This window comes from Rhinoderma darwinii, chromosome 10 (genome assembly GCF_050947455.1).
Source record: "Rhinoderma darwinii isolate aRhiDar2 chromosome 10, aRhiDar2.hap1, whole genome shotgun sequence".
Classification (NCBI taxonomy): domain Eukaryota; kingdom Metazoa; phylum Chordata; class Amphibia; order Anura; family Rhinodermatidae; genus Rhinoderma; species Rhinoderma darwinii.
In genome coordinates this window covers 35,858,086-35,871,880 of record NC_134696.1, presented here as the reverse complement: position 1 = coordinate 35,871,880, position 13,795 = coordinate 35,858,086, and the positions used below count along the sequence as shown (strand labels likewise).

At 37.3% G+C, this 13,795-nt stretch overlaps 1 protein-coding gene across 6 annotated transcripts in view; it reads right to left on the bottom strand.

Annotated features, from left to right (window-relative positions):
- NCAM1 (neural cell adhesion molecule 1) overlaps nt 1-13,795 on the bottom strand; it is a 274,090-nt gene that overhangs the window by 16,990 nt on the left and 243,305 nt on the right. For 5 of the 6 annotated variants that reach the window (XM_075839728.1, XM_075839729.1, XM_075839732.1 and 2 more), the window contains 2 exons: nt 13,290-13,414; nt 12,335-12,515 (listed from right to left, as the gene is read on the bottom strand). In XM_075839728.1, coding sequence (XP_075695843.1) covers nt 12,335-12,515; nt 13,290-13,414 — 306 coding nt within the window. Of the gene's footprint in view, nt 1-2,361; nt 6,806-12,334; nt 12,516-13,289; nt 13,415-13,795 lie in introns of those variants that run through there. The other variant, XM_075839734.1, reaches the window with a different exon arrangement.

The window sequence follows — 13,795 nt, the reverse complement described above, 5'->3', positions numbered from 1 at the left end:
ATTATAACTATGGTGGTTGATAACAGGCCCATGACCATTATGCCCGGGGGGCTTAGACCACTATCAGTCAGCAGCCTGCCTGGACAAGTCCGATCCTGAAGTTGTGGTACTCCACTATCTTTCTACTTGCTAATACATCAGTATCAGACTACATAACGTATGCCCAAAACATACATGCAATGTTAAACTCACCAAGAAATAAGTCAAACTATTACTATATCATATGAGAACAGTGATCTATTGAGTTATTATCAAAGCTGTAAAGAAGGTTAAGGTTGTTTTGACGTTTTTATTATCTTTTAATTACATGATTGATGATTGATAACTTTTAAATAATTAAAAGAAGGATCTGTGACCTCTCCTGTCACGTCTATTTGAATAAATACTTGTATATCCCATGAAATAACATCTCTGGAACACCTTTTCTTAGAACTCTACATTGTGCAATTCCTCTGTTATTCCTCTTAAAAATGTATGAATAAATTGACAACTGGGTGTTACCATTCCCCTTGTCAAGGGGGCGTGTCCCTACACAGACTCACTCTGTCAGCACTGATTGGGCATTGTCAGTGTGTGTAGGGACACCCCCCCCCCAACTAGTAACACCCAGTTGTCAATTTATTTATAAATTTCTAGGAGGAATAAAAGTAGAAAGTGAAAATGTATAGAAAATATTCTCCAGAATTGTTATTTCATGGGGTTACAGTTATTTACTAAAACCGACATGTCAGGAGATTATCTTATGATGGTTTCAGATGTTAGAATGTAAATGCCCCAAGAACGTCAGGCTGCACCTTGTTAGCAGTGTAAGTGCTAAAGTTGTGGGTTTCCTGCATTAGCAAACCATAGCAGTTTTCTTCCAAAAACAGCATCACAAGTGCACGGGTTGTGTGAGTTATTGCAACTGAGCTCCATTGATGTTCAAGTGAATGGAGCTGAACAGCAATACGACACACAATCGGTGGACAGGTGTGAAGCTGCTTTCGGAAGAAAGCATCCAACTTTTCTCATTTTAATATTAGGCAGACATGATTATGTCCAAACATACATTAGCTCTTCCAAACTCACAATAAGCTAGTAGAACCTTCATGTGACAAAGATAAAAGTTGTGGTTATTCTTACTTGCCTTATAATGCAGACCCAGAAACAGTGCAGACCCAAAATCGGTATTCAAGAGAAACAAGTTGGAGAATACTTGACATAAAAAATTACTTTCTGTATTTTAATCATTTCCCTTGCTAATATTTTTTATTGTCTTTTATATATGATATATATGGAAAAATATATTTTTAGCGGTGTGCAGCATCCACGATGGCCAAAATCTGCTCTTACGTCTTATTACATAGTTACATAGTTACATAGTTAGTACGGCTGAAAAAAGACACATGTCCATCAAGTTCAACCAAGGGAAGGGAAAAGGGAAGGAAAAATTTCTACACATAGGAGCTAATATTTTTTTGTTCTAGGAAATTATCTAACCCTTTTTTAAAGCCATCTACTGTCCCTGCTGTGACCAGCTCCTGCGGTAGGCTATTCCATAAATTCACAGTTCTCACTGTAAAGAAGCCTTGTCGCCTCTGCAGCTTGAACCTTTTTTTCTCCAGACGGAGGGAGTGCCCCCTTGTTTTTTGAGGGGGTTTTACAAGGAACAGGATTTCACCATATTCTTGCTTCTGGGATCTCTAAAGTGAAGCTGAAGGTTGACGAATACACCGGACAAGTATTCCTTATCTGAAGACTACACTAAATTAGTCATTCTATAGAGGTGGCATTATTTATACAGCATTATTCTATCGCAAGATATTTGGAGGACTTCATTTAAATGAATCTTAGTAGAAAGTAGGTAGAACAATTTTTTTTTTTTAGAAAAAGACTTACAGTATAGAGAGGCTTTTACTTCAATTAGTAAAGTAAGGGCTAGCGTCAGGAGTATGTGGCCACATGGACAACAGAGTAAAAGTGGGTTTCTTGTCAAAGCTTTGCAAGCATAGAGCACACTGGTCCCTGGCATCTGCACAGGTTCGCCTGGTGCTGATGTGGCCCTGAGTAAAGTTCCTGCCAATTTTTTTCCATTTACAGCTTGGTGTCCCTAACTGTGTGCTCACAAAATTACAGATTTACAATTGGGAAGCAATTTAGCTGAAAAGGACACAGCAGGAATCTCTACTACATGCAATCTTTTGTAGCAGTAAATTTGGCACAAGATCTTGAAATTGGAAATTCTAGTCTATGACGGAACATAGGAGTTCTATAGGTAAACATTGTAGAGTCCTTGTAAAACAACTAAAATGACTGTTAAAAAAAAAAAGCTCCACACTACTTAGCTTTTTTTCCAGAATTTTATTATTAGGAAATTCTCCACCAATGAAATAAACTGTACAAGAGATACATGTATATGGCTTTTGGCTTTGTTCAATGTTTATACATACACGCTCCATCCATTCTTTTTTTTAAAATATCACTCACAAACAAATCCTTTCAGCAAGCAGGAGAATGGACAAGATACAGAGAAAAACGGTTCTGGTGAAGACGGGAGCGTCAAATGTAATGCATGCTGTCACTAAACATTCGAAGCTGCGTAAACTAAAAGATGTGCTGATGTTCATCCGTTCTGAAGACCATATCATTGAAAGATATGTACGGGTAACAAAAGTGACATTTTACATAGAAGAGGGTTAATAAGTCTTACTAATACGCATGGCTTTTATGATAATAAAAATTTCCACAGACATTACTAAGCGTGAAACCTAAACATCCTATATTTCATTTCGGTATACAGGAAGCTAAATGTATCAGGTAACCTTTATTTTATCTTTATGGTTGTTGGGTTTGCTGAGCAGCAGCCACGATGGAGAGAAATTATAAGAGTAATTCTAGAAAAAGGCTGGTACTTTGATTACAGTAGGGTAGCTGCCAATTATTTATTTTTTTACTTTGGCATTATATTGGTGTCTTTTCAATTCTTTCCGGCCCCCTTGATCCCCATATAAACCCCATGTTGAACATTCATTGAATATACTCTTTGTTCATGGTTAAGAAGAAGCACTTTTAGGGTGCATAAAGGATAGAGAACAAACGTAACTTTTCTTTTTAATCTAGAGTTCTTGCTTGGGAATATCGCAAAGGATATTTAGCAAATGATAGTCTATACTAATATTGAAAAACGACTCTTTTTTTAATTTTATTTCTTTGGGTAACACTAGCATTTTATTTATATTTAATTATCTTGGAATTGTTAACATTTAGCACAATTAAATCCAGGACTGTTGGCAAGTCATATACTCCACCAATTTGTCCCCAGATAGTGTGTACTATACATGTGGCTCACCATAGGTGCCCTATTATGAGAATATGCATTGGCTACAATATGACATTAACATTGGGGCATATCCTAATCCCGAAGAGTGTCAATTCGGATGGTGAAATACAAGTGTGTTAAATTTCACACTGAAATATGTATCTACAAATATATCTCCATATTTTACTAGAATGTGGCTTACACGGTGTTAAAGGTTTGGGGCTTCTGATCTACACCATGGCCTTGACAGACATGATTTGCAAGAGTTAGTAGATACTTGGTGTTTAATCCTCATCAATCTCACCTTTCTACCTTTCACAGTGAAATATTTATCTACAAATATATCTGAATTTTGAACATGGCTCCCAACCATCACTCAAAGTTGAATGTGGCTCGAAAGCTACAAAAGGTTGGGAAACTCTACACCATGTGCACCGTAGCCTGGACAAAGGTTGGGAAACACTACACCATGTGCACCGTAGCCTGGACAGACATGATTTGCAAGTGTTGTAGATATGTGATGTTCAATCTACATCAATCTCACCTTTCTAGCATTCAATTAGGATAAACACGTTCATCAAAAGTTGTACATACGAATTTGGACCTCATTTTGTTAAAGCAAAGAATGTATCCTAATTTCTAAAATTTGGCACGGTGGTTATGAAGGAGTTTCTAGAATTTATTATCATAGCCCGTTACTTATACTGCACACTAAACGTTAAAGTCCACTCATCACCTTAAAGAAAGTCAGTTTAACCAATACTGAAAACAGAATGGCTGCCTTCCTCGTACAAGGTTGTAAACGTAAGAGCTATATAATATATCTCTTCTTTTGATATTTAAGTGTCTTGAAACTTTTATTGCAATGCGTAATACAGACAGTAACTAAAAAAAATATCAAAGATGAGGAAAGTACTGACAGATAATAAACATTATAATACAATATCAACTCAGTTAATTTTTAAAAAACAATGGTTTAACTTCTTTCTCTAATTGTTGCTTTTTATTATTACACATGTTAATTACCTTAACACAGTTGTCTATAAAAATCATAGTTCAACGTGTATCACAGTTGGCACACTGAGGGCTCGGGGTAATGTGCTTAACGTAGACTGAAATCTGACATCAGCTAATATAGTAATTAGAAATTCATGGCCTACACATAATGGTGGAAGTCTATTATGTAAGATACATTTTATTGAAATACTTTGTAAGAGTAAAGTAACTAAGAACCAGTAACACTTGTGAGTCATCAGGCACTAGTGGTACATTATTCATGAATATTCAGTTTATAATGGCTCAGAGATTGTTTTGGTTCCTAATACATTTACAAACTGTATAGAGATAATTAGTGTTACAGCCTACGTACTGACTTCCATTACAACAGGTACATTATGGAAGGTAAATTATTACATGAACGAATGGAGAAGTGCTTAGGATATGAACAAATCTGTTTACCTCTCCATGTAAAAAGTGGCTGAACTAAACGTCTCTAATAGTACAGGAACCATATCTAATAAAGGGGTTGTATGAGAGTGGAAATTCTGCTTTCATTCACAAAAACAGCGCCTCTGTTGTCCATGCGTTGTGTCTGGTATTACAGTTCATCAAGCAAATAAGGCTAATCTGTAATACCAGACACAGCCCATGGACAAGAATGGCACTGTTTCTGAAACAAGAGCAATCATTCTTTTCTTATGCTCGAAACCCCCTTAAAAAGAAAACATTGTGCTGTTTACTTATGTACATGAATATATGACACCCATCTAATTCCCACATGGCTAACTCACAGGAGAGGTTGTTAAACCCCCGAACATTGTCATTATGCTTCCTAAAAACACTGGCGACCATGGATTCTGAACTATTTGTTGAGATTAACAGTTTAATTACACCTTTATTTTTACTGGCAGTACCACATCTGGAAAATGGTTATGCATTTTAAGGGAACCGCCATGGGTCAACCCTCAATATGTTGTTCTTTATAATTTGGTATCAATTGAATATGGGATTATTTCAGGGGGTGGAATACCTTTTTACTCATAAACTAGATTTCCATCTCCAAAGCTCTGTATGCATCTATATTATGGTATAATAAAATATATCACTAGAGTGAGGGCAGAAGACAACTTAAACGGTGAGAATTCCTCATAAAGATCATATAGAATACTGTTTTAATATTTTAGTACTGTCCTAAATTATATTAAAGTCACTGATTTAAGAACATAATATAATCAATATGAGATGGTAGTAACAAAATATGAATATATAGTATGCTGAACTGTGGGATGCACCTTCCGTAGGAACCACATACACAATGGCGACTGCTATAGTAATATCGGTGAATGTGAAATTGAAGCTACATTCTCATAGGCACTGGTTCAGCCCACAAAACAAGGCTTCCAATGCAAGCAATGGATGGGTACACTAGAGCTAGAAGACAACTTTTGCTGTGTGATGTTATCTGGAAGGAGAAGTCCTAAGAGAAGCATTGAGTAGCATACAACTCGGTGTCACAATGCGACTCAATTGTTCTGTAACATTTCAGCCAGCAAAAGTTACAGTTAATAACTGTTGTGTGAAAATCATTTCCATGACGCAAGTCCCACTGCCATGGCATCACTTTGCTCCCTTTACAATCTCATCACACTTTTGCCTTGGGCATCATCCAGCACAAGTCGTCCTTCAGCTCTAGCCTTGAATACTATTTTTCCATGCAGAATTTATAAAATTGCATTAAAACTATTATATTTCCTAAGAAATATCTCCACAATTCGAAAGAAAACATGGCACTTTGCAAATACTTTTTTCCTACATTGGTCAGTGATATCATTTTGGGGTGTGCTCTGCTTCTGTATCTTTTGAGGGAAATATTGTATAATGCTTTTGGTGAACATTTCATTGTTTGACTTAATACAGAGACAGAATGTATAGCACATATAATACTGCAGTTAAGGTCACCAAGAAAAAAAAAATCATGGTAGTGGGATTTACAGATATCAAAGCATCGATGCACCTTAAAAACATTCATATGGACACACTCTTTGATTTGCTCCTACCAAATGTTCCTCATTTCCTTTTTAAAAAAATAAATGAAAATTACATGAGGTGACACTATTTAAGGTTAATTATGTACAATAAAGTTGCCACAATTTGACCTAAACCATTTTCTACTAGAATACCACTTGCCATTTTATTCAATAAGACATCTCCTTCCGTGAAATTCTAACCCCACCTACTAAGGTCACCCTTCCAATCAGAGGTGACAACATTTTGGTGGAGATTATAAATTAATTTATTCCCCAAATTCTCTAAACTTAAAAAAAGAAAAAATAATTAGAAAATAAAATCTCAGACACATGACATGGGCTTGAATGGTTGCCTCTCTCTAGACGAGAGAAACATCTACAGGAGCAAAGTAAAAAGTAGTTTAAGAGAAAAGTACAGTCACAAATAAGGCGAGCAAAGCTGCAGAGGTGGATGACACAGTATAGTTCCCGATATTGGTTGCTGATGCAATGATTCCAAGGAAAGAGGTTGTTGGCGAGAGTAATTGGTGCATGTAGAAGAATGGATGTCCAAGGGGTGGTTGAAGTGACACATAACAGACAAGGGAGAATTCAGGGACAGAGGAAGGAAGCGGGAGAAATCATAGGGAAGAGAGGAAGGAGAAAGAAAGAGAAAACAGATAAGAAAATGAACAGGTCACAAATACAGAGAAAAAAATGTAGCAAAACTCAGCATAGCCAAACAAGAAAAGAAAAAAAGATGGTGGCTGTTAACGGAATAGCATGGTTACTGAGGCAAGCCAAGAAGCAGAAGCTGTTAGCAGTAAATTAGAGCTCACACAGGAGACAAGCGCAAGACACCAGAGCAAGATATAGAGCTAAAAAATATGCTCAGCAAAATTGGGAGGATCTAACCCAAAAGGACAATTCTCATTAAAATCACTACTTTAAACAGACCTCTGTCTAAAACAACTATCTTCATCAACAAAAAACACTGTGCCTTAAAATAAAAATACCAGTAAAGAGTAGTCCCTGAGTTATCCTCTTGCATATTGTCTTGAAGACAACTCCTTTTTTAAACAAAGTCAGCCCGCCAATCTGCTGATTGCTGTGGATCTGGCTTCTTATACCACCAGTAATCAGTTGTTATTTCCAGGGGAAGTTGTGGCCAATTAAATGGCGGTCCATGTAATACAAGTAAGGCCTAGGTCTGCCAGAACGGGAGTCATCAATACTTAGTCGCTGATACTTATACTTAGGTTGACCCTATTCTGTGACATCCATATGCCTTAATGAGGAATATGCAAAGGAGTTGTCTTAGTCAGTCTTCCCCTTTAATATTCCTGTATATGTTTAGAAGGTTCTCCATAATCTTGGTCCAACAGATAATGAATTTCCAAAGGTGGTGACCCATAACGGCAGCCAATACAATGCCAATGTAAAGTTATATCAAGCCCTGGATCTCCATCTTTTATTGCTCTTTTTAGATAATTGTTGGTTTTTACTGCCATTCTGGGGAAGTTAAAATAAGAAGTGCTATAAATCCTAGATATCCCAAGAGTCAATACAGAAATATACAGAATTGCAGATGTTTTAACAAGTCCTACCAAGTGTTGAAAGATCTGACAGACAAATGATGAATATGAATCTTTACCCGCAAATGAAGAAATAATGTTTTTTGAGACAGCATTAGATATGTATATGGTTCTTCTTTACTGATATTCTAGGCACTCCGTTATATATATATCAGTAGTCATGGTTCTAATGTTACGTTCATATTTAAGCATCCAAGTACATCTTAATTAAAGTGGTCCTCTATCTATACGCAAATATGGCTGCAGTGCTCATAGTTCCTAATATATTTTATAATAAAATGTAGTCATTAGAAGGGATGTCTGGTTTAGAATTTTTTTTTAAATATCCTATTTCAATCGGAACTGTGCAATGCTTCATTTAACCTGTGGCGGCGCTGTAGAGGAATTGAACACTTGCTGTCAGGTTACTGTCACAGATTACAGCTGATTGCTGAGGGTGGTCAGTGGTCAGTCTATTGTTGAGGGACCCTTTAAGGGGTTATCCACTATTAACAAGTGGGTGGTTAAAAGTGGACAACCCCTTAAAGCTCTGGCTTGTGGAAGCATGACTTTAGCAGAAGGCGTAGTTTCTATTTATATGTTTCTTCCACAGATATTTTAATAGCGGAAAGTAATTTTAATAGAAAATATATTAGGAAATGGAAGCACGCATAATGTTCTTTTATTTTACCCTTACTGATATATTAGACGGAGAAACTCTTAATATTAAAGGTTGTAGTCCAACGACTAACATTGGATTTAGTTTAATGGTAAATGAAAAATTAGGAAAATCTACAAATAAAATACATTTAGTTTTCTAGTTATTTACCAACTTAGCTTACAAGACAGACGCTTTGTATGATTCCCGTCGCTATTGGTAGTTTACCGCATCCTGTCCTGTTTGGCAAATGTGTAAATCCTCCGGCCAGCAGACAGTTTCCATACAGAAACAGTGATCGGACCCAGGCATGCGCAGTAGAGCACCTTGCGTTTACTAGAGGTCCAGGGAGGTACCAAGTTACAAGAGACGTATCGGGTCACGTGGGGGCGAGTTGAAAGCCTGCCCACGAATCCGTAACTATCATAAGGACGAAGAGGAACAGTGGTCAGCTAAAAAAGTGAAAAGCAGTGAGTTTGAAAAAAATAATGAGTGAATGCGATTTCGACATCAACTTTACAAAATATAGCATTGAGCTGGAAAAGTCGTGACGCAAACCCTTAGACACAACTGAATTGAAATTTTTTTTTTTTTTAGAAGTTATATTAGGTTTTAGCTTCAAAGTCATTGCAGAGACCCCTTTGTTTAAAATGTACTGATTCTTGATTTTAAACACGCAATGGATGTCTTTATTTCATATCCGGTAATGTAAATAGCGCTATTGCTGTTCTGGAGAACTCATCTCCAATGAAACAAATGTCTATTTCCTCTCACAAATATCGAGAGAAAGTATCTTCTATCAAAATTTAGCAAAGCGGTTTCCAAAACAAGATATATATCCAGAAAGAGAAGTACAATTATTTCACTCAATAATTTATTCTTTATCCACAAGATTCTAGAAATGAGATGGAAACTGCAATAACAAAATAATACATTGCAATTTATCCATATGCGAAAAACAGCTGCCAAATATGAACACAGCAGTCTACACAAAATCAAAAGTATCAATTACAGTACATATTTTCTATCAGACATTTGCGTAGATTTCTGTACCATGACAATAGAAACGGCATTGTGTCTTTAAAATGTTGTAGAATGAGGGATCGACTGTAGGGAGCGCCATACAGAATCCAAAGATCTACCCTTAATGAGGCCCACTCAATAACCAAGCAAGGAAACAGACATTAACTCCGCTTTTCTAGGTGGGAGTCAGCCACATCTAATATTATTTTATTAACATCAATCATAAACCAGTAGATCGCCGGCATCCTATGTCCAGCACCGGTTACCCTGTGGCATGTTGATGCCTAGTGGCCCAAACTCCACCATACGAGCATTGTATCTACTAACAGCTGTGACTGATTAAATTATTGCAAAAACAACCAACAAAGAAAAAAAAATAATAACAAAAATACCCAATTTTGTTGTTCTTTCTTTGTTTTTTTACAAAACAGAATAAAAACCCTCACTAAAAATCATAAGAAAACAAAGACTGCTGGGGATCCAAAAGAGGCCAAACCCTCATAGGCACTGTACGCTGCTGGGGTATAGACACCACCCTAGCCAGAAACAGGTTAGGCCTCCTCCTCTTCTTATCCCTGCTAACCCCGTCCCGCTCTGGCCTCGTTTTATTTTTCAAAATACACTTGAAATACGCTGCCTCCAAAAACGTTTTCTGTTTCAAAAACGGCTGAAAATCAGAGGCTGATTTCCCTTGAAAACAGCTCCATAATTTTCAGCAGTTTTTAATTGTGCGTGTGAACATAGAATAATAATTAAAGCTGTTGTACCACAGACGCTTGATGATGGTTGCATCATATGACTTGATCATTCAGTGGACACTAGCACAATATTCATACAGCAGGCCTCCTACAGCAAGTAATTGAGATAATACAGTAAGACCAAGAAACATTTGTCCAGTCTAATCCTTATTACTTTGAAAGATGATATTTTACCTCTAAAATTATGTTGGAAATGAATTGGGTCCAAAAGTTTGGGTCCCAAGTTTTACTTCCCACCCTCCCATAAGGGTACTACGTCCTAAACTGTTATCCTAAAATGATTCATTCAGAATCCACCAGTCATTGCCAATGCATTAACAACATCAGACCAATCCATTCATACAGTACAAAAGATATTTTTTTTTATAACGTACAAATCTGGTCATTTTACTATAGACCCCATAACACATGACCAGAATTGTTTTTGTCTAGATCGCTGGAAATACACGGAAGTTCTCCCATGGAAAATTCGTTTTCATCGAGGGCTTCCTGTTGTTTCTACCGCAAACAATCTTGTTCTAGGTGCTACAGGATTCTGTCCATAAAACCACTAAGAAACCTACAGAACTTTTCCATAAAGTACAATTAAGAATAATTCAGTCCAATCTGGTCAAGCTATGACTTAGCGCTCAAATACCCATATGCACAGTTTATAGTGTTTCTTTATTAGCTACAAAATCATATTTTCTATATAAAGTCAGAACAAACTTCTTTACTGTATATTCCTAAAGGTGAAAATATGACATGCAGTGGTTCCCTTTAAGAAAGCAAGAACCATATACAGTTCATTCTGTTCGCTCATCTGGCATGCATGACATTACCATAGAATTAAAGGGGTTATCCCACTACAGCGCTCGGCTATCTACGGCAGTCCCATAGAGAATGAATGGAGCGGCAGCGCACGTGTGACCTGCCACTCCATTCATACAAGGGTTTTGGACCTCCGTTCTCTTGATCAGTGGGGGCCCCAGTGGTGGGACCCCAGCGATCAAGCACTTATCACCAGTGGAAAGGTGATAAGTTATTGTAGTGGGACAACCCAGAGCACAACTAGGACACAATACTCAAACCTCTTGCATACATGGGGAATTGAAATGGATACCCCATGGCTTTGCAATTTAATTCTCTTAAATTCTAGCCAAATAAGATTTTAGTGTAAGCGTTAAAATACTTGACTAACCAAGGTAAATTAAGTTTCTAATATTCTGAAAGATGACTGTTTTAGTCATCCATTTGAGAACTGGACTGTTGCCTCTCCTGACATGTCTGTATTGGTAAATACTCATATTCCCCAGGAAATAACAGTTTTTCTGCATCTTTCTTTAGAACTCTGCATTGTGATATTCCTCTGTTATTCCTCCTAGAAATTTATGAATAACTTGACAACTGGGTGTGACCATTCCCATTGTCAATAGGGTAGGTCCCTACACAGTCTGACATTGTCAACACTGATTAACAGTGTCAGTGTCCAATTGACCAGAGGAATGGTAACACCCAGTTGTGAATTTATTCACACATTTACAGGAGGAATAATAGAGGACCAGCACAATGAAGTGTTGTAAGAAAACTTACCCCAGAATTCTTATTTTATATGGGGTCAATACGTGCATCCTTGACTAGAATTATGTCAGCTTCATATATTGACAGGCATTATAATGTTTCCTGCATTGTATATGGCAGTAAAAAATACACTGAAATGATATAAAAGACGCAGAGACCTTACAGCGGTCATTCCTTACAGATTACTTACAAGACATTTACAAAAACGTCAACAAAACCAACAAGAAATCTACTGTCTAATTGTCGCTCTGTAGTAATATTTGCAACGTATTCACGTTCAGCCTACTGCATCAAGACACGGTCCAGGCACAACACAAGCTGTGCATGCAAGACCAGTTATGGTGATTGGTTATAAGCAAGCAGCTGGTCAGGGGTATGTTCAAGCACATTAGCTAGGAAGCAGCAATCTTGCGTTAATGGTTAAGCAGAAAGGGGAGGCTGTAAGATATAAACTGTACCTGGAATGACTGTGGGCTTTGTGGTGGTTTTGAAGTTAAAGAGCGCGGCCTTCGACTTTCCTTGTTGGTTCTCAGCCACAACAATCACCTCGTATTCAGCATTCCAGTCTAAAGCCCGGAGCATAATGTGATCACTGACTGATGCGATCTTCATTTCAGGCATCCAGTCCACTGAATTTTTCTAGGAAAATAGGCATAGACCAATGGTTGATAGTTTTTCAAACTATAAGACATGTAGAATTATATATAAAAAGCAAGTGTAGATGGAATGGATACATAAAGGTTATAGTAAATGCTTCCCTACTATTCCCTGCTTACACACGCATTATCTTGCTTGCACCCGTTACACTGTTTGTTACTCTCTCAGTCACTCTTACTCAAATTTTAGCTATTACTGTCACTCATGTATAAATGATTAATAAATAAGGATATATAATGATATATAAATAATATAAAGCATAATGTAATCAAACACAAAACCACATAATACAATTGAAGAATAGCACTCGAGGTGCTAATAGAGGGAGGAGAGTACAAAGAACTAAAACTTTGACCTGTAAAAATGAGTAAACGGCCTAATGCACACAGTAGTGTTGGCACACGGTTCTGTACTATGCCCTAATGTGCCTCCATATGGCACTGTATTATGAAGAATATTGGGCATGACATGATTAATTAGCGGCAAACGGAGCTACATCTTGGGACTATAGACTTCTATGGGGCACTACTCAGAGCTGTAGCATCTGTATCACTGATGCTCCCTCTATCACAAGGCCCAGGATCGGTGCAGGTAGGCAGAAACAGGCAGAATAGAGGCAGGGACCCATATGGCAACTTCCCGAAACAGAAGGCAAAGTACTGGCCATAAAAACAGGAAAATTCCAACAGGAAAATGTCTTAAAAAAAAAAGAAGCAATGAGCCAAAGAAAATACACATATACTATAGTGTACTTACAGCTTTGTAGCGGACCAGGTAGTGGCGGATTGGGGAGCCCCCATCATCTTGCTTGATGAGAATGACTTTAAAAGAATTTCCATCTTCTCCAACACGGCCTGTCAGTTTAGGAGCACTTGGTTCTCCTGGAAAGAATCAGTGTTTTTCACGGTTAAATGACTGCTGACACGACCTGAATAACTAACAGAGGAGAACTGGTAGCTTTATTCACAGCCCAATACTTATAGTAAATGTATCTGAGATGACTTCTAGAGCTGTTATACTCCGTAGCTTACACGATTAAAACAAGCCAACTAAATACATTCATTTAAAAAAACACAGAGAATATTTTTGTTTTGGACTAACACCAGATAAAGGGAATAGGCACTCTGTTACATAGAGGAGCAATTCAAACGTTCAACACAATATAACGTTATAAGACCCGGTTTAGAGTTTCTTTAAGGCAAATTTTGCATTGCCAGCGTTGTTCAACACTTTTTTTTTTTGTTTTTTGGCCGCAGCCATTG